We start from the raw sequence: 22,139 nt of genomic DNA, 5'->3' as shown, positions 1-22,139 counted from the left end.
CCCCTAACCCTACTACTACCCCTAACCCTACACCTAACCCTAACCTTAACCATAACCCTAACCATACCGCTAACTCCACCCCTAACCTTACCCCTAACCCTTCCCCTACCCGTAACCCTACCCCTAACCCGATTTCGGTAGTGCCGAAGTGCTTTGGATTTCTGAAAAGTGTCAAAACAGGAGAGGGAGGGAAAATTAAGGGAATGATGACAGGGATCTATCCCTAACCCTACCCCTAACCCTACTCCTAACCCTAGCCCTAACCCTACGCTTAGCCCTGTCCCTAACCCTAACCCCTACCCCTAATCGTAACCCTACCCCTAACCCTAACCTTCCTCTAACCCTAACCCTACCCCTAACCCTTCCCCTACCCGTAACCCTACCCCTAACCCTACTATCTTTTCCAGAAGCTCAAGGAAGCAGGCTGAAGGGTCAGTGCTAGGACCCGCTTAGTGGATCTGCCTTGACGTTGGCAGGCCGGCCTTCCCTCCAATGGCCATTGGAGCAACTAAATGACCTCCATTTGTCTAAATATACATAGGGATTAAGGAGAGAGCGCAGGTAACTTTTTCTTCTCTTTGTTTTTTACTATATATTGGGGCTGATGTGTACTGTAGTCATTGCTGCCGCCCCAGTAATGGCCATTGGAGCAACTAAATGACCTCCATTTGTCTAAGTATACATAGGGATTAGATGCATTTATGCCAAGCCCAGAGTGCTGTCTGCATGGTATGCCCTTTTTTGGCCAGCATGTATGATTGGCAAGTAGCCTGTCATCCATTTACAGCTGACAAACAGGCCCCTCCAAAAACCAGTGGCAAGGTCACGTTTGCCACATGACACTCCCACTCCATTAACACACCCACAAAATGTCCCGAAAATGCCATGTTACCATGACTAAGCAAAAATTAGATGTTAAAGAAAATACACAAAAATACATAATTCGCATAAAGAAACCTCCATAGTTTATGCATCCCCAGATAGCCTGGATCTGAGCGCCCAACATATCCGAAAAGTGCACAGATCCCACAAACACAGCCGTATCGCCACCGGGGTGAAGTTTTGACCGACCGCTCATGAGGAGCCTGCCAAAAATAGTTCCACAGTTTAAGAGGTAGCGGGCAGTCATGCGCGGGAGTTCAAAAACATATGAAAAGGCAAACGGTTCCCCTGGCTTGGTAGCGTTTGTTCGTGAGGTCTATCTGAACAAACCTACCGAACAGCGCTCTACTGGCTTGCCGCAAACAGAAGCAGGCGTTTGCATAGTTATACCAGTGTTCGCGCCGTCAAGTGTCTGCCTCGGAGTTCCAGACACTCGACGACCAAGTCCCGCTTCCTGCTTTTGTGACACACAGAGAGAGCACTTAATTCTTGAAGTTTCTTTAACCCCTTAAGGACCAAACTTCTGGAATAAAATGGAATCATGACGTGTCAGACATGTCATGTGTCCTTAAGGGGTTAAACTTAATGAGGCGGGGGGGAGGAGGGGGGGTTGGCACTTTATAATCCCGAATGGTAGGAGGGTAAGGCAACCAAAGTTTAAACAGATTCCTGAACTGAGGAGGAGATTGGCTCTGGGGAAGACAAAATAGGGGTTTTGTCACAATTATCTAAATTCAATCAGTATGACACATTTCCAAAAATATAGGTATATTTTACCTGTATTTATAAGTTAGAAAGTAGTCAAATACTTTACACTGAGCATAAGCCCTTTAAAATATATTCCATGCTATAACTGTAACTTAAGATAATACTATTAAAAACATTATCTTGAGGTTCAAGAGTCTACTTGCATGGATAAAATTTAACACACTAGATTTAAACATATGAGAGCGAAGTCCATAGATAAACGGATCACCAGGTTAACAAACACCTGTAAAAGAGCTAGGCTATCTTAGTCCACGCTCTACTTTCAGCAACAGACCAAGCATGGGCTTACTGGCTATTCCTTTCCTTTTACTCTTCCTGCAACATGCATTTGGAGTGGTAAGTTGAACACAGTTAATGTTCTCAATTTAAATATCAAAAAGCAAGACATCGTATTAAATAACATAACTTCTTTTGGTTTAAAATAGGACCAAATCTACTTTTACTAAATGTTACTGAATGACTTTGGAATGTCAAAATATGAATTGATCAACAGAATATTATCTTAAATTTGTGTTACTAAAAAAAAAAACTGATGGTTGTTCATTGGCTTCAGGGACCCAGACACTGAAATAATTTCATATTTAACAATGGTGGACTATGTTTTACCATGAATAGTGTCACACAGATAGTGCATCACAGTCATCTCATCAAAATTGTCTGTGATGGAGAATGAAGAACAAACATTCTAAAGGAAGGCATTGCATGTGATGGGACTAGGGATATAGTAGGAGTGGTTCTTCTATGCACAATGCTGGTTCTACTTTGTCAGGTACTAAATAAACATAGAGAATACCTGCAATAATACTACACACACGAGGCTTTTGATACTAAATTGTGATCATTTTGAAGAGATAAAATCTGTTTATAACTTTATGTTCTGTTTCATAACTGGCAAAGTCGATTTCACAATATAGAAGGTATGTCTTGTGTGGAAGTTTCTAAAATATTTCTTGCAAAACATTTGTTTTAAATTATTTTTATTTAGCAAGTTCTAAGTGTCCCCTGAACCAGAAAGGACATAATAATAGTCTCTCCTGGACCCCGTGGAGAAGGGTTAAAAATGTTGTGGGTTAAAGCGATAGCTGCCCACTTGTTTTATTCCCAATCCCCTGAAACAGTCGGATGGGGGTATAATATTTGAATTAGGATTTATGGAAGAAAACCTTAAACCCCTACCTTTTGTATAGGGGGTCAAATGGATCCCAAAATGTCATTATCAACATCTCACTCACTTTGGAGACTTGGTCACAACTCTGTATGTTGCATCATAGAGAACAAACAGATTTGTCTATGGGAGTTATAAGGCTAATTTTAAGGCACCTCTCTTTTTTTTTTATCACAGCCAATGAGTAAAACAACAATAAATCTGACTACAAACTGTGTCAGAGATGGAACCCTTTTCCATGTTAGAGACCGTAGTCTCCTATTTCAATCTCATACATGAATGCCACTGTATATTTTTATTCTGTAATGTGTATATATATAAACCAAGAGGGCTGTACAAACGTGAACATGCATACATTATAGGGTGCTGCTGGGGCCAATATATACAACATACAAAATACACAATCCAGCGTACTCGCTTAATTACTAAACAATGATTTCAAATCTCACAGATTGTAATAGTTTTATTTAAAAACACCTCACCTAGGCAAAAAATAATAGGGGTTTACTTACATTATATGATCATATATTGCATAAGCCTAGCACAATGCCAATGTACCATATTCTTGGCAGGTCCTACTCTAGCAGTCTAGTGCCTGCCCTTATGAGATCAATCCACTAACTTGGGAACTACTTCCTCCTGGGACTCTCTGCAGGTCAAAACTAAATAGGATCCGGGTCAGTGGCGTACACACAACCCATGGGGCCCCGGTGCGAAAACTGATCCGTGGGCCCCCCCCCCTCGCAGGCCGGGGCCGCAACACATGGCGGCGGGCACCTGGTCGCAGGGCTGCAACCCCTGCGACCGCGGTATATGCAGATACACATACACTTAAAGGACCACTACAGACACCCAGATCACATCAGCTCAATGAAGTGGTCTGGGTGCCAGGTCCCTCTAGTTTTAACCCTGTAGCAGAAAACATAGCAGTTTCAGAGAAACTGCTATGTTTCACTGAGGGTTAATCCAGCCTCTGGTGGCTGTCTCATTGACAGCCGCTAGAGGAGCTTCCGCGATTCTCACTGTGAAAATCACAGTGAGAAGATACTGAACGTCCATAGTAATGCTTTCCTATGGGTGGTTTGAATGCACGCGTGGCTCTTGCCGCGCATGCGCATTTCGGAGCTGAGAGGCGGATCGGGGCGGAGGGATCCCCAGCGCCAAGGGAGTCCGGCGCTGGACAAAGGTAAGTCAATGAAAAGACACACAGGAATGCTCGGATGTTCTCCCAGAAAAAAAGAGGGAAGAACTACCAAGCCGGCTGGTACAGATATGTGTGCACATAGATGTTATGCCAAAAGAAACTTAGAATCTGGAGTCCAGTGGATAGGTAGAAAAAATGGGGATGGGTAGAGGAGAGATACTAAATATGATAAATACAGTGCGTAAAAAGTATCTCTAAATCCACAAAAAATATATACAGACTTTAATAATCTATTAAAGAGAAAGAGATACTATAGCAACTGTGTATCAAGGGAAGCTCTCTGATTCCTCTAATTGTCTATAAAGTTTACCCTTGGTACGAAAAGCAAATCCATTTATCGGAGTGCTATTACCCAGGGGGTTATAGGCAATAGGCCCCTAAACAGCGTAATACCTTCATAAAAATCTTTAGTGTATTAAATCAATTGCGAGATAAATAACTCGATATATACACGGTATAGAGTTATGAAGGGTGTTTGACCAAAGGTTTAAATATAGCAGAGGGATAGACAGAGGTAGCAAGTGTCTGGATAGACAGAGGGAGATAACAGAGTCAAAGTAGAAAACTGACATAAGGTCAGAATATCACAGAAATGACATTAACAGGTCTCCTATGCTGTTTCTATTCCCTTGCTTCTGCTAATAAACACCTTCGTGGGTGTTCTAAACTAGGTCGTTATACTAAATGCTGTTGAACCTATCCTACAAAATTAGACTCCAGAGGGAGTAATGATGAGAAAACGAAAAATAGAAAAAATAATAATAAATCATAACCAAAGGTGAACAGAAGAGGGGAGGATTCCCTCAGTGCGTCGTGAGTGGTGCATAGTGCAGTGACCGAGTGCTGTGACTCAGGAATCCCCGCAGACGAGATCCGACGCGCGTTTCGGAGTAAGCAACTCCTTCGTCAGGGATCAAAATTGCCGCCCAGAAGCTCCCGGTATTTGAATCGTTGCTGGCCAATCAGGAAGAAGTTCTTCACGTCGTCATCGCTGACGTGACGCTATGTTAATTTCAACTCTATAGGGGTGGAGTTAGCTTCCATGACGTCAGATGATTGACAGGCTGGGGGCCCCTTGTGTGGAAACAAGCCTTCTAAAGTTAGAGCTGTCCGAGGCATCAGTCTTAGTCATGTTGAATTGTTACACTTGTGTCCATGTTTATTGGACCATAAGTAGACGTGTAACATTGTATCTCCAGATGTAGAGTTAGGTAATAGACAATGTTAATCTAAAGTAGCCACAAAGATTCAAATGATGAAGAGGGACGTGAACATTAATTTGGAAAAACGGACATACTAGTAATAATGAATCATAATGCTACAAGTGGCATGATTTAAATAAAAATATCTGTGTCAACCTATGATTGAATTTACAGAACATTTCAGTTCGATATGAAATAGCCACTGTAATGTGAAAGTGGAGTGTAGCATTACGATTAATTTATCGTGTATAGAGTAGAATGTCCTTAAAACCAAAACAAATAGTAGTGTTGAGAAGCGTCCTTAATGGGTAATTATATGTGTCCAATTCTGAGCCCTGTATTAGGGTTAAGGACATAGTAGAGAGGCAAAAGGGAGGAATTATTTGGTCGGGCGGCAGTAGTGGGGACGGTTAGGTGTCCCTCTGTTGAAAAACGTAGTAAGGTGAAATATAGTGATATGAAAATTCTCAAACAAAAGTATATACAAATAACTAAGATAAATAAGAAGGCTATTTACAAGTGCACTATATATTTATGGAGACTTCTAAATAAATGGGGAGTATGAAAAACCCTCATTAAGACCTTTGGGGGACAGGGTTTTCAGGCGATAGATCCAATAGCATTCACGTCTCCTTAGACGTTGGTCCCAATTGCCCTTCCTCTGGTCCTGTTTAATTAGTTCGATGCCCTGAAATTTAAGAACTTTTGGGTCCCCATTGTGAAAAGTTCTCACATGCCTGGAGACCGATGTTTCTATATGTCTGGCTGTTTTTATGGAATTTATATGTTCAAGAATTCGTTTCTTGAACGGTCTAAAGGTTTTTCCTACATACATAGTGTGACATTGTCAGGTGATTAAGTAGATCACTCCCTTTGAGTTACAGTTGAAGAAGGAAAGTGATTTGAAATTTTCTGTGTTGGAGCTGTTGTTGAAGTCCTTTGATTTAGTATTGATATACCCACATGCTTTGCACCTGCCACACTTGTAGGTGCCTTTGATTTTTTCCGATAGCCAATGTGCTGGTGGTTTACAGGGCTGGAAGTGACTATGTACCAGTAAATCTTTCAAATTGTTGTCCCTTCTAGCTGTCAGGGTTGCATAGGAGGGGAGGACGTCCCTAAGGTGTGTGTCCTGTTTCAGTAGGGGCCAAAAGCGGTTCATAATTGCTTTAACTTGGTCCCAACCTGCGTCGAAGGTGGCAATACACCTAAGTTGTTTCAGTTCTGTATTTTTTGGTGGAGGGGAAATTTCCCTTTCTCTTAATAGATCTTCCTGTTCAGATAGGAGAGCCCTATGGTATGCCTTCTTCAGGCATTTATTGGGGTATCCTTTGGACCTGAACATGTGACGCAATTCTCTTGCTTGTGTTTTGAAGTCTTCCAAGTCGGAGCAATTGCGTCTTAAACGTAGATATTGGCCCGTCGGTATTCCCCATTTTTGCTGCGTCGGGTGATAACTTTTCCAATTTAGAAGGTTGTTAGTATCCGTACTCTTTCTGAAAAGGTTTGTTTTGATGATGCACAGTTCTTGTGGAGACACCATCAAATCAAGGAAGCTTAGGGACGGAGTGCCTATTTCAGCTGTAAATTTGAGATTAAGTTCATTTATGTTCAGGCTAAGTGTGAATTGTCTGAACTGGTCCCCTGACCCAGTCCAGATGATTATAATGTCATCTATATATCTTTTCCATAGATATATGTACTGGGTCAGGGGATTTTTTGGGGGAGATGTAAATACAACTTGTTCCTCCCACCATCCCAGGTGCAGGTTTGCATATGAGGGCGCACAAGACGTCCCCATGGCAGTCCCCTGCACCTGGTGATAGTACACTCCATCGAACAAAAAGAAATTGTGTTTTAAGACAAAACTTAGAAGATCTAATACCAATACGCTGTGTTTATCTAGGGACGTCCCTATACTCCTTAGAAAGTGCTCTGTGTGTTTTAAACCCAGCGGGTGTGGAATTGAGCTGTATAGTGATTCCACATCCAAGCTGCAGATAATGGAATTAGGTGGTAATTTGGTTTTTGTCAGAACCGCTAGAGTTTGTTTCGTGTCTCTTAGATACGACGGGAGTTGTGTAACTAGCGGTTTTAGGATGTGGTCCAAGTAGACACTTACATTCTGAGTCATGTTATTATTGCCAGAGACAATGGGCCTGCCTGTCAGGATCTGCTGTTGTTTGTGAATTTTTGGCAGGCTATAGAAAGTCGAGATGCGAGGACTATTGATGGACATAAAGTTGTATTCATCCTTCGAGATTAGGTTATCATCTAGGCCTTGTTGCAGAATGTTTTTTAACTTATTGGCAAATATTTTGGAGGGGTCTTGTTTCAGGATTTTGTAAGTCATTTGATCTGTCAGTATCTTTTTATTCATCTCCACATATTTCAAGGTATCCATTATAACTATATTGCCTCCTTTATCCGAAGGTTTTATAGTTATTGTCTTATTTTCTTTTAGTGTCTTTACTGCTTGGTGTTCTAAAGCGGTTAAATTGGAGTTTGGCTTGTGACTAATTTCATTAAAAGCAACTTTTTCAATTTCCTCACATACCAACTCAACAAAAGTCTCTACGTATTTAGAGTCTCCTAGTTTGGGGCAGTAGTGACTCTTGTTCTTAAGGTTAGTTAGAGGATAATTAGGTCCTAGGGTGTTGTCATTCTCTTCCAACAGTTCTGCTAAAATCATAGTCATGCGATAATCTTTGAGATCTAGGCCTAGATTTTTAGCTTTTTTCTCTTCACTTAAAAGAAAGTTTTTGTGTAAAATGAGCTTTCTTGCGAAAAGGTGGACATCCTTAACCCATGTGAACTTATCAAAGCGTGGTGTGGGAATGAAGGACTGACCTTTTGCCAACAGATCTAATTCTGATTGCGTGAGAGTATATTCAGATAAGTTGACAATTTGTCTGTTCTTCAGAACCGGTTTTTCCGGTTGTATTGTTTTTTGGATCTGGACCTCAGGAATGGGCGATTGTCCCCCTGTGTATGGTCTAAAAAAGTGACCCCTCTCTTTAGAATCCCTCTATTATTCTCACTAGAGGTGGAGGGGTTTGCTGTTATCTCCGTATCAGAGCCGCTGGATTCGTATTCTGAAGACACATACACACTCTCACGAACACATGTATACACACTAGCTAGCATACACACACATTTACTGACAGACACACACTCAGTGACAGACATACATACACACTCCTTGACAGACAGACACATCCACACTCACTTACAAAACACACACTCACTAACAGACACCAGACTCACTAACAGACGCACACAAACTAACACACTTAGTAACACACACTAACACACACACACACACTGACACAAAAACTAACATTAACACACACACACACTCTAACACTTACACACACACACACAAACACACACACACAAACACACTCTAACACACACACACACACAAAAAAAAAATCATCCCCCAGCCTCCCTACCTTAGGGAGTGCTGAGGGGATTCCCTGGGGTCCAGTGGTGCTGCCCGGCGGCCGGTCAGTGGGCAGGCTGGCACGCGCGTGAGGGAGCACTCTCCCCTGAGTGCTTCCTCTTCAGCTCCCTTGTGCGCCGCGTACTGCTGCAGAAGCCGAAAGATTACGTCATCTTCCGGCTCCGGTAACAGTGCGGTGCGCAAGGGAGCTGAAGAGGAAGCACTCAGGGGAGAGTGCTCCCTCACACGCCCACCTGCCGGGTGACACCACCAGGGCCAGCCTCGTGGGGCCCTGAGGTGACCGGCTCCTGGGCCCCCCAGGAGCAGAGGCTGGCCACAGTGGGTACATACCGGGTCGCAGGATGGCCGGGCCCCCTGGTGGGCCGGGCCCTGTTGCAGCCGCGACCCCGGTATGTACGCCACTGATCCGGGTGCAAAACTAATGAGTTGGCCTGGACTCCCAAATATATAAATGAAACCAAGAGGGCTGCATTTACATGAACATGCATACAATATATATATATTGTAAATTGGATTAGCCGTATTAGTCCAGTAGACAAGATGCCAAAATGCCAGATTGTTGTGGTATGCAATGATACCTTTTTTATTGGACTAACATAATATATCAAAGACAAGCTTCCAAGAGTTTTCCTCTCTTTCTCAGGTCTAAAGCAATACCAATCAATCTTATAGAGTTTAACACTTAAAACAACTGATGTTAGAAAAGGGGAGGAGGATGGGTGAGTGGGGTGTCATAAATAGCAGAAAATGTGCCTGAAAGTGAAAGGTTCAGGTTGGCTGAGAATAGCCAGAAATAGTAAATAAACAGAGGAGTCAATACTCTGGTATTTTGGCATCATATTTAATGACCTTTTGATAAGGAACTTGCCCAATTGGTTGGAAGCTTAGCTTCTATGACCATGCACTGAATGCATAATCAAGAACTAGTGTGGGTGCACAATCCTGATACCATGTGTAAATGCAAGACATCAATAAAAAATATGTCTTCCTTAAAAATGATTTTTGTACTCTGATTATTGTACATTTTCTAAACTCTGCCAATGTTGTTCAAATGGCAAAATATAAAGGATGTTGAGTCCTGTAGAGATGCCTTGACATGGAACAGCCAAAGGGCTAGTATGACCCATAAAGTTATTTACTGACTGCAATTGATATCGAGCTTTAGACCCTAAGGTCTTATTATGATGCTGTCTAACTCTGTCAATTGCTAGCTTTGCGTGCAATAGTAGAGAGGTAAGTTAGAGATTTCTCATGCTCTTATCTACACATCATATCACAGGACTGTAAATTTAGTTTATAAATAAACTCTTAACCATAAATAATTCCTTTCTCTAATCTCCTATCCTGCACAAGCATGTGCGGGCTCTTGCTGAGAGCATCTTCCAGTGCACAGTGTATGGAAAGAAAACTGGGGGAAATGATGTTCCATCATGGTCCTACCTCTTCACTGGTAACACACATTAGTAATGCACCATATCCCCAGGAGAGTCCTCTTAGAAGTAGGGGGGATCTGGGAAGAAGCAGTTGAGTAATCACATTGGGTTAATACTGTTAAGCTGGCCATAATGCAGTTGCATCCCGTACTCTTTGCCATGTGGCTTGAGGATGTAGAAGGGACCATACTGCTTGAAATACGTGCCAGGCACGTATTTGCAACAACACGAGTTCAACACACACAGGAACAACATTTTCTCATCACTTGGTTCACAGATCAAATGAGAAAAAGTAGAGGGTAAAAGAGGAGGATAAGGAAACAAATATACATTAAAATATTATATATTTACTAAATTATATATTTACTAAATTTGTAAGACCGTGGAGAGATCAAATGCGATAAAACTTCCCACACTGTAAATATACTGTTATGCGTCACCTACATATTTCAAGTTAAACTTTGAAAGGTCCTTTTTGGGCAGAGAAACTCAAGAAATCTAAGCCCAAATAGGACTTCTCAAAGTCCAACGTGAAATATGCAAGCAATGCATACCAGTAATATATGATAATTCTCACGTAGAACTACCTAGCACCTGAAAAACAAGTCAGCATTAGGTTGTTTATTGTAAAAAAAATAAATAATTTCTTTAAGTAGTTCAGGTTCAAAAAGAAAATCACTAACATGATTGTCAAGTTATTTATGTGGGTTTTGGTGCAATATTTAGGATATATTATTGGGGTTTTTTTTATATTTGTGTGATACTTTTTATTGAGAAGTTCAAAGCTGATCTCTAGATTCTGAATCCACTGCTAACATTTAACCCCTTAAGGACCAAACTTCTGGAATAAAAGGGAATTATGATGTGTCAGACATGTCATGTGTCCTTAAGGGGTTAATAAATGGCCCTTAACTAAATAGGAGCATAGATTTGATGTCCCTTACCTCTAAAATAGTAAATATGTGATTCAATAATTTATTTAAATTAACACGTTAGAATCGTTCCTTGTAAAGTTCAAAGCTTAGATCCACTAACTTGTCATAGATAACGCTAAATAAATAACTTACTTGTAATCTGCTCTTTTGAGCTTTACAAGTCAGCAGAAGTTTTATTATAGACTGGAAAAGGACAGTATTAGCTCATAAAATATGGATTGATGCTGCAGTAAGCAAATATTTAAAAAGGCATAACTTACATTCCTCATTTAGCTTTATTATAATTTATCTAAAATGGACTGGAATTTTTTTTGTAAAGCTCTAAAGGGGCATTATGAAACCATACCATTTTTGGAAGATCATTTTAAGGCTGATGAAAATATATTGTAAGGACTTCAACAGCAACAGGGAACCCCCTCTCCCCATACAATACTAAACTGACACCACATGAGAATAATTAGACTTGGGCTAAAATGATATTCGGCCAAATCGATGAATAATTATGAATAATTTTACAGAACGTGCAGTGGTAAAGTATTTATTAAATTCACTGCTATTTATTCTCTTGGTAACTCATATGGTAACCATTCTTTTGGTGACTAGGAAGTGAGGGGGACTTCAATCTGCCCATTCCCTCATAAGAAATGCCGTAATGTTGACATTCATTGCTGTGATTCAGACTATGTGAACTGTAGGATTGGAGGTATTTTAAACCAGTGTTCACTGTTTTTTAATGTGACATCTCAAGCAATGTTTGGTTTTATTTGATTTTTCAAAAATCAATATAAAAAACGTATATATTTATGCCCTTACAAGATTGGAACCCTGTCTGCTTGAGTGAAAAACAAAGTTCTTAACCTTTAGACTTTAGGGAAAACCCTAAACATTTGAACACCAGTGTCTGTTGATACTGAATCGTTCAAAAGCAACACTGTATTATTTTTCTAGAAATGTTTTCCTCATCTCCGCACTGTGCGTGTCTGCTAGAAATGTGTTCCTTAAACTCTTGCACTGTTTCCCCCGTCTACTGTGTATATCTTTTGAAAGGTGCTGCCCGTCAATGCCTAGGGCAGCACAAAACCAGGATACACCACTGAATATATAACTATATTGTTTTAACTTCTTCAGTACTAGAGGTGGGCCACTCTATCTCTATATATTGATGGTCCTCCTACTCATATAGTGCATGCAAAGGACCTGCACAATTCCTGCCTGTTTCCTTACTGCAGCAGTACTACACAAACTGATATTTCAACACCTCATGCTAATTTAATTTTCAATAGAATGGTTTGAGGCAGCAGCCCACAGCCCTCTTACCGACCCTGCCATACCCCTTTGCCAGCATTCCCATGTATCACTAAATACAGATTAAGGAACAGCGCACACAAAAAAATACAGTTTTACATTTTACAAGGCTACTTAACATCACATATCTCAGCACACAAATATGGGGATTCAGTTCTACCATATGACCGCATTGTGTTAAGTCCACCACCACCCCAACAGTACCCCAGTACCCCTAAATCAAATGTGGGAGACAAATTAAATAGTGCTAAATGGGCCGTATGGTGGAACCGAATCCCCATATGTGTTTGCTGAGATATTTGATTTTAAGTAGCAAAATGTAAAACTGTATTTTTGTGTGTCAGCTGTTCCTTAATCTGTATTTTGTATACATTTTGGTCTCTACAGCAGCACCACTGCTGAAAAATGCATATTCCGGTTGTTCCCCCATTCCGTTTTTTCCCCTTATCACTGGCACTAAAATGGTTAAACAAATTAAATAAAGATTTATTTTTTGATTGATGTTTTTTACATCTATTCTAATGTTTCACATGAGCCTAACAGATCAGGAGGTAAGTTTTCCAGTGAGAGTGGGTAGATTCAAATTCCACCAGGCACCACTGTAATTCATAGCTCTGTCTTTCCTCTCTTCTCTAGACTAAACACTTTGTACCTCTCATCAAAGCTCCGTCACTTAAAGAACTTTTTACAAGTTACTGTACTCTTTCTGTCATAATATCCTACCGGCTACTCCCCCTTCCCATCTCCTTTTGCTGACAATGCTTCCCTTTTCTTTTTAATTTAGAATATATATATATATATATATATATATATATATATATATATATATTACAATTATTATTAAAAATGTGTGTAATTATGAAACATGGTCAAATTCACAAGCAGTTATTGCTATTGCTTTGAATATTCCTTTTGAGTTTGCCGATAGTATATTGAAGTTAAAGATGAGAGTGAAACAGTCTTACTATAATAGATATTCCCTTTTCTTAAGAACAGAAGAATACTTCCAGATGGGATAAATGTGACACATACAACTATTTTACTATTTTTTTTTTTATTAATTTGGTCTTGGGATATTTGTATTTCACACTCCTCCAGAATTTTGCAAATGTTCTTTACAAGTTGCCATGAAAATGCATTCATAAATATATGTTTCTCTGTTTTATTTTCAGCCTGTCCCAGAACAAAAAGGTAATTGATTTTTTATAATTAATTTCTTTAGAAGTTAAAGGGTTACTCCATCCAAAAAACAGTCTAGACACTGCTGCAAAAACATTTTGACTGTGTTTGAAGGAAACTCAGAAAGTTTAGTTTGTACAAACATTTAGCATCTAGCCATCTCGCCATAAACATATACACATGCTGATGCAGTATATACAATAATGTGTACAATGAAGCAAACATGCCAGACTGGTTAACCTAACAGGGTTGTCACACACTATCTATCATTGTCCTTGTCTATTACAATATACAGAAGGTTCATGAGGACCCTTGCAATCAGACCATTCTCCCTAATTTTGTTCATATTCTGATACATTTAAAGGAGTGGGTCATAGTGGTTATGGTGCCAGACTTTCACTAGCACCCCCCTGCAAGTAATCCGTTGTTTTAACTTATTACCTGTGGTTCACTGGGCACTGCTCCCTGCCTCTTCTTTGTAACCAAGAGAGCTGTTAGGAACTTCCATTACTTCTTCTAAGCTAAGCCCTTCAGTGTATGGATCACTGATTGGTTGATCACTCTCAGCAAATGATCTAAGCCCTGCACTCAAGACTTGAGTGGCAACTAGCATAGTCCAAGCAAGATGTCAAAACATTCTAAAATGTTTGACTACTTCTATTAAGGGGCACCAGAACACTTATGGAACAAAACCACTGCAGCTCACTGTAGTGATTATGGTGCGTGGATAATTAATTGAGTGTATGCATCTCTTTGACACCTTTAACTCTCTTCTTTGCCCTGCTGTTTTCACCCCCCAAACTAACCTTACAGCCGATAGTTTTGCATGATACTTTACCGACAAGATTGAACAGCTAAGGAAAGATTTTTCCCCACCTTGCCGTTCTCTTTATCAACCACACATAGATCATGCCTTTCCTACCCTTTAGACTTTCTCCCCGGCTACTGAACAAGAGGTGGCTGCGCTTCTCCTTTCCTCTCGCCCCACCACTTGCCCGCCCGATCCTGTCCCATCTCACCTTATCAGATCTCTCTCCCCCGTCTTTTGCCTTCCTTAACACACATCTTTAACTGCTCTCTCTCTTTTGTCGTTGTCCCTGTTGACCTAAAACATGCCCCTGTAGTACCTATCCTGAAAAAAACATCTCTAGGCCCGTTCTCCCCGTCTAACTATTGTCCCATATCCCTGCTCCCTTTTTCCTCAAAGCTTCTGGAAAGACTTGTCTTTACCCGTATGTCTCACTTCCTCAGTTCCAACTCTCTCCTTGACCCTCTTCAATCTGGCTTCCACCCTCTCCACTCTACTGAGACTGCTCTTATCAAAGTTACTAATGGCCTAATCGCAGCTAAATCCAAAGGCCACTACTCCATACTAATTCTTCTTGACCTCTCTGCTGCCTTTGACACAGTTGATCATGCTCTCCTTCTTCAAACTCTTCAATCACTCGGTCTCTGTGTGTCATGCCTTAACTATGGTATCCTCTTACTTCCTGGTTCCACGGAGCTTAGCCACACCTCTTTATGACACGGTCTCCCTATTTAATCCGACCGCACCAGCTGATCGACGCTGGATTATTGAACTACGTTCCGTACTCACGAACCGGCTACAACATCGTTGTGAAAGTCCTCTGTTACTGGACCGGACTGGAAGACTTCAAGTTCCCTTCACCTCTCCTCATCCTCGACTAAGCTGAACTCTCTCCATTAAGGATAACCGCCTCTGAGGAGATCTCGGGAACCAGTGTTCTATGTGCCGGAAGCTAAGTAAAACCTCTGTGATAAGCGTTGCATCTCAAAGCTGTTATTTCCTGTCTCCAAAGTCCTTCGATAAAACAAACCCGTTACAGCTAACTTCAACTCATACTTTATCTCAGTTAGCTGCATCTGTCTTGCTTCAGTTAAAGTCTATGGAACAGCTATTGTAACTTCTTATCACCTAATTCATTAATACTACTAAGAGACTCTTTCTGATTCAGTGTCTGCTAATTACTACCGTTTACTACTTAAAGCTACAGTGCCTGTAATTGTGGACTTCAGTTATCGTTTACTACTTAAAGCTACAGTGCCTATAATTGTGGACTTCAGTTATCGTTTACTACTTAAAGCTACAGTGCCTATAATTGTGGACTTCAGTTATCGTTTACTACTTAAAGCTACAGTGCCTATAATTGTGGACTTCAGTTATCGTTTACTACTTAAAGCTACAGTGTCTATAATTGTGGACTTCAGTTATCGTTTACTACTTAAAGCTACAGTGCCTATAATTGTGGACTTCAGTTATCGTTTATTACTTAAAGCTACAGTACCTGTAAATTGGAATTAAAGTCAATACCTTTTACTTTTTATAATAAATATTCAAACTATAAGAAATCTGCAGTTGTGTTCCTTCATAACAAATGTTTAGACGTGACAGAATAATCCAGCCATTGTAATGGATCCAGCAGATTTCGATTCTACGATAACTACGCTGAATCAAAGAGTTGATACACTAGCCCAAGGTGTGCAAGACCTGCAAGTTACTAACGAAAGAATTCTCACTTATGTCAGAGATCTACAAACTCATACTCCTCATACTATTCTGCACTCGGCTAGTGATCCTGCTGTATGTAACCCTGAAAAATTCTATGGTGATCGTTCCAAATATAAGGAGTTTTTTTATTCCTGCAAATTATTGTTTGCTTTAAAACCTAGATCTTATCCTACAGAAAGATCTAAGGTTTTCTTAGTTATTTCCTTTCTAAGAGGTGAACCTATGTTCTGGGCCCATACCTTCTTGGACAATGATGACCCCATCTTAGGCTCACTGGATGACTTTTTTGAAGCCATGTCTCTTCTCTATGAAGATCCTAACAAACAAGCTACAGCTGATTTAACAATCAGAACACTACAGCAAAGAAATAGACCCGTTGAAGATTACATTGCTGAATTTAAAAGATGGGCTATAGAAACGCAATGGAATGACATCACATTGCGCAACCAATTTCGAATTAGTTTATCTGAAGCTGTAAAAGATGAACTATCTAGAACAGAACTCCCTACTACTTTGAACGCTCTAATTCACTTATCAATCAGCATTGACAGAAGATTAAGCGAAAGAAAGGCCGAAAAAGCCTTCTTACATTCTAAAGACCGCAAACCTTTCACTCCCTCAAAAGCTCCTGAAAAGACTTCCTTACCAAGTGAACCTATGGAAATAGGGGTAATAAGAAGTCCTCTCACTCCTGAAGAGAAGAACCGAAGACGTCAATTAAACCTATGCATGTATTGTGCTTCTCAAGATCATTTAGTTTCTGATTGTCCCTTATTAAAACGGACAAAGGCCGGTAGGCAAGCCTATACCTCTGCGATCTTCAGTGCACTCCCTTCTACACCAACCACTCAGTTCACTCCTATATCTCTTATACTACAGTGGGACAAGGTGAGAATTGTGACTGAAGCTATCATCGATTCTGGTGCAAATGGAGTATTCATCGATTCAACCTTTGTAACAAAGAATAAAATTCCTTGTGTTCGAAAAACCATTTCTGTTCCTATTAAAGTGATTGACGGCTCCCTTATATCCTCGGGACCGATTCTTCATGAAACCATCCCTCTAAAGGTAACCACCAATCATATTCATACTGAATTTCTAGCATTTGATGTTATTCCATCACCTCTCTATCCCGTTATAATAGGGATCAACTGGTTAAGGAACCACAACCCTCAAATTTCATGGTCTCCTTTCTCTCTCACCTTTAACTCACATTATTGTAAAGAAACATGTTTACAGCAAATTCCTATTCTTCAGATCTCCAAAGAACCAACTATACCTTCTTGTTATTCAGACTTTTCAGACGTATTCAGTAAAAAAGAAGCTGAAACGCTCCCACCTCATCGTTCCTACGATTGTCCTATAGACCTCATACCTGGTGCCCCTATGGATAATTCAAAAGTCGATTGTATCATCAACTGGCCTGTTCCCTCTACAGTAAAAGAATTACAGCGATTTCTAGGGTTCGCCAACTTCTACAGAAAATTTATTAAAAACTACTCTGAGATAGCTCACCCACTCAATCAACTTAACAGTAAAAAACATCCCTTCAATTGGAACGAGAAGGCTCAAACTGCCTTCAATGAATTAAAGAGAAAGTTTACAACAGCTCCTGTTCTTCAACTTCCAAATCCTTCATATCTTTATGTCCTTGAAACGGATGCTTCGGAATTTGCAATTGGAGCTGTCCTTTCTCAACACAAAACTCCTCAGGAACCTCTTCATCCTGTCGCCTTCTTCTCACGATCATTATCTCCTGCCGAAAAGAATTATCCTACAGGGGAAAAAGACTTATTAAGTATTAAAGTGGCTTTAGAAACCTGGAGACACCTTCTTGAAGGTGCTCAGAACTCTTTAATCATATATACTGACCATAAAAATCTCGAATATCTTCACTCCAATAAAACACTGTCTGCTCGACAAGTAAGATGGAATCTCTTTTTCTCCCGGTTCAACTTCCAAATAGTCTTTAGACCTGGGTCTAGAAACAAAAAGGCTGATGCCCTTTCCAGGATCCATAAAGACACTAAAATTTAACCTCCTCGGTCTACAGTCATTGGAATCCTATCTTCTCTTATTGACGACATTAAAGGTCTCAGTGAAGATGCTCTTGAACTTCCTAAATCAATTAAATTATCCAAGAAAAACGGTCTCTACTATTTAAAGACCGGATTTACGTACCTCCCTCTTTCAGAATTAAAGTACTCGAATTTATTCATGATTCTCCTCTGGCAGGTCATCCAGGTATAAAAAAGACCCTTGAATTGTCTAAAAGATACTATTGGTGGCCTCTTCAAGACCAAACTATTGAATCTTATGTCAAATCTTGTTCTGTATGCCAAAGATCCAATCATATGTCCTCTTTATTCAAGAAATTACATGAAAATCTGGAATTGGCCTCCTCCAATCAAAAGAAGTTTTTTGATACAAAAAGACAACCTTCACCCTCTTATAAAATCGGTGATCTTGTCTGGCTTTCCTCAAAGAACATCTCTACAAACCGTCCATCAAAGAAGTTAAGTTCCCTTTTTCTTGGTCCTTTTCCAATAATATCGGTTATCAACCGTAATGTTGTTAAATTGAAACTTCCACCTACTTTGAAGCTACATCCTGTTTTTCATGTGTCCTTGCTAAAGCCTCATCATCCTGACCCTTTCCAAAGAAATGTCACAACTTCTCCTGATCCCATATTGGTCCAGGGTGAAGAAGAATACGAAATTCGAAGTATACTGGATTCAAGGATCCATCGTGGCTCTTTACAATATCTCATCAGATGGAAAGGATATGGAATTGATGAAGATACATGGGAAAACTCCTCTGTCGTTCATGCTGACAAATTGATTTCCAAATTTCACAAGCGTTACCCTTCTAAACCAAGTCAATAGCACCCAGAGGTTGCTCATTAAGGAGGGGGTACTGTCATGCCTTAACTATGGTATCCTCTTACTTCCTGGTTCCACGGAGCTTAGCCACACCTCTTTATGACACGGTCTCCCTATTTAATCCGACCGCACCAGCTGATCGACGCTAGATTATTGAACTACGTTCCGTACTCACGAACCGGCTACAACATCGTTGTGAAAGTCCTCTGTTACCAGACCGGACTGGAAGACTTCAAGTTCCCTTCACCTCTCCTCATCCTCGACTAAGCTGAACTCTCTCCATTAAGGATAACCGCCTCTGAGGAGATCTCGGGAACCAGTGTTCTATGTGCCGGAAGCTAAGTAAAACCTCTGTGATAAGCGTTGCATCTCAAAGCTGTTATTTCCTGTCTCCAAAGTCCTTCGATAAAACAAACCCGTTACAGCTAACTTCAACTCATACTTTATCTCAGTTAGCTGCATCTGTCTTGCTTCAGTTAAAGTCTATGGAACAGCTATTGTAACTTCTTATCACCTAATTCATTAATACTACTAAGAGACTCTTTCTGATTCAGTGTCTGCTAATTACTACCGTTTACTACTTAAAGCTACAGTGCCTGTAATTGTGGACTTCAGTTATCGTTTACTACTTAAAGCTACAGTGCCTATAATTGTGGACTTCAGTTATCGTTTACTACTTAAAGCTACAGTGCCTATAATTGTGGACTTCAGTTATCGTTTACTACTTAAAGCTACAGTGCCTATAATTGTGGACTTCAGTTATCGTTTACTACTTAAAGCTACAGTGTCTATAATTGTGGACTTCAGTTATCGTTTACTACTTAAAGCTACAGTGCCTATAATTGTGGACTTCAGTTATCGTTTATTACTTAAAGCTACAGTACCTGTAAATTGGAATTTACTTTTTATAATAAATATTCAAACTATAAGAAATCTGCAGTTGTGTTCCTTCATAACAAATGTTTAGACGTGACACTGTGACTCTGTCCTCTTGTGGTTTTTACCCTTATCTCTCCCAACGCTCATTCAGTGTCTCTTTTTCTAATGATAGCTCCTCCCTCGTCCTCTCTCAGTTGGAGTCCTTGGTCCCCTTCTATTTTCTCTTTATACTGCCTCTCTTGACAAACGTATTACCTCATTTGGATTCCACTACCACCTGTATGCTGATGACACCCAGATATATCTCTCCTTCCCGGACCTCTCCCCTGCCGTCCTGCAACATGTCACTGCTTGCCTTTCTTCCATCTCTGACTGGATGTCCTCCCGCTTTCTGAAACTCAATCTCTCTAAAACTGAGCTCCTTGTCTTTCCTTCTCCTACTACTGATCCTCCTCTTTCACTCTACCTTCAAGTTAGTAGTATCCACATAAGTCCATCCTTGCAAGCACGCTGTCTTGGCATCATACTTGATTCTGGCCTCACCTTTAAGTCTCTCATCCAGTATGTTGCCAAATCCTGTAGAATTCCATCTTAAAAACATAGCCCGCTTCCCCCCCTTTCTTACGCAAGAAGCTACCAATGAGCTTGTCCATGGATTATTGTAACCCTCTCCTAATTGGTCTTCCCAAAAGTCGTATTGCCCTGCTACAGTTTGTAATGAATGCTGCCGCCAGATTGATTTTCCTCTCTAGTCAGTCCTCTTACACCTCACCCCTCTGTCAGTCGTTACATTGACTTCCTGTATCCTATAGGCGTGCTAACCCATACCTATAAAGCACTGAACAATTCTAGCCCCTCTGATATCTCTTCACAGATCCATAGGTATGCCCTTTCTCAGTCTCTCCGCTCTGCCCGTGACCTTCTCCTGTCCGCTGCTCGCACCCGTACGGCCAACTCACACTTGCAGGACTTCTCGCGGGCAGCTCCCTTCCTATGGCTTACCGCCATCAGACTCTCACCGAGTCTTCAATCATTTATGAAGTGCCTTAAAACCCATCTCTTTAGGAAAGCTTATGGCCTCACAGAGTAACCTCTACCTTACATACCTGTCTCTTGCTCTCTCCTAAAGGGCAGCACTTTACTCTCTCCTCCAGCTCTGCTTCACTCCCATCTTATTTGATTGCTATTTCCTGTCCTAATGTGTTTTATACCCCACCTCCTATAGACTGTAAGCTCATTTCAGCAGGGTCCTCTTCAACCTATTGTTCCTGTAAGTTTTCTTGTAATTGTCCTATTTATAGTCCCCCCTCTCATAGTATTGAAAAGCGCTACGGAATCTGTTTGCGCTATATAAATGGCAATTATAATAATAATAATAATAAAAGGCACAATGATCATCATTTGTCTATTTCATTAGCTACTCTGTGCTGTAACACTAAGCCACAGGGTTATTACTTTATAATACCTTTATTAACAATGAAAATATAAAACATAACACAATATTGTTTTTTTATATGGTAATGCACACAAAAATATATAATGCCACAATGTGAAATAGAGTTCATAATAGGGATTAATGATAACATTAGGACCTAGTTTGGGCAAGCACTTGCCACAATGTTGTTATTCTGTATTATTCTTGGGATTTTTTTCCGACTAACTGAGTTTATGTTTATTTACAAATATATATTTTTTAAATGTACAATTAAACATATTTCATTTGAATAAAGTAAAAAGAGCCAAAAGAATTCTAGAAATAAATCACCCATTGTTGAACGTCTTAGTACCATAAATCCTATTATTGCTTTTTTGCTTTGAGTTATATGAACAAAATAATAAAGAACACTATAAACTATACAAGATTTAGTCTACATATTTTCTGTTACCTATCTTTGCAATTTGTTTTGACAGTCATCATTGTAAAGTGTGCTATAATCACTTGATCCATTTTTAATGTTGTTTGCCTTTTTAAACTGGCCATTTTCACACAGGTGTTTTTAAAGGTTTACATGAATATCTATACTCATTATACATATCTATCTACACATATCTATACATATCTATACAGCAGGGGTAGCCGCAAGGTACATATATATTTCCGTACAACTCTGACTATACATCTACCATTTGCTCATCCTTGCAGAGTTGTATGCATTTTCACTGACTGTGTGTGAATTTAGATGTGTTTTTGTATAGAGTATGTGCCTGTGAATGTGTATTAGTGTGTATATCTGATGTTTGAATGCAGGGGTGCATATGTGTAAAGTGTTGGTGTTTGAATCCAGTGGTGCAGTCTTTGTAGTGTTAGT

General features: G+C 40.1%; 1 protein-coding gene across 1 annotated transcript in view; it reads left to right on the top strand.

Moving 5' to 3' along the window:
- The first annotated feature begins 1,894 nt into the window (after positions 1-1,894).
- MEP1B (meprin A subunit beta) overlaps positions 1,895-22,139 on the top strand; it is a 77,814-nt gene continuing 57,569 nt past the window's right edge. The window contains exons 1-2 of the mRNA XM_063451435.1: positions 1,895-1,986; positions 13,533-13,551. Of these exons, the coding sequence (XP_063307505.1) occupies positions 1,930-1,986; positions 13,533-13,551 (76 nt within the window). The 5' untranslated portion in view covers positions 1,895-1,929. The remainder of the gene's footprint in view (positions 1,987-13,532; positions 13,552-22,139) is intronic.

This window comes from Pelobates fuscus, chromosome 4, assembly GCF_036172605.1.
Source record: "Pelobates fuscus isolate aPelFus1 chromosome 4, aPelFus1.pri, whole genome shotgun sequence".
NCBI classification, from domain to species: Eukaryota; Metazoa; Chordata; class Amphibia; order Anura; family Pelobatidae; genus Pelobates; species Pelobates fuscus.
The sequence above is the reverse complement of the archived record's forward strand: the minus strand, read 5'-3'. Positions and strand labels throughout refer to the sequence as shown.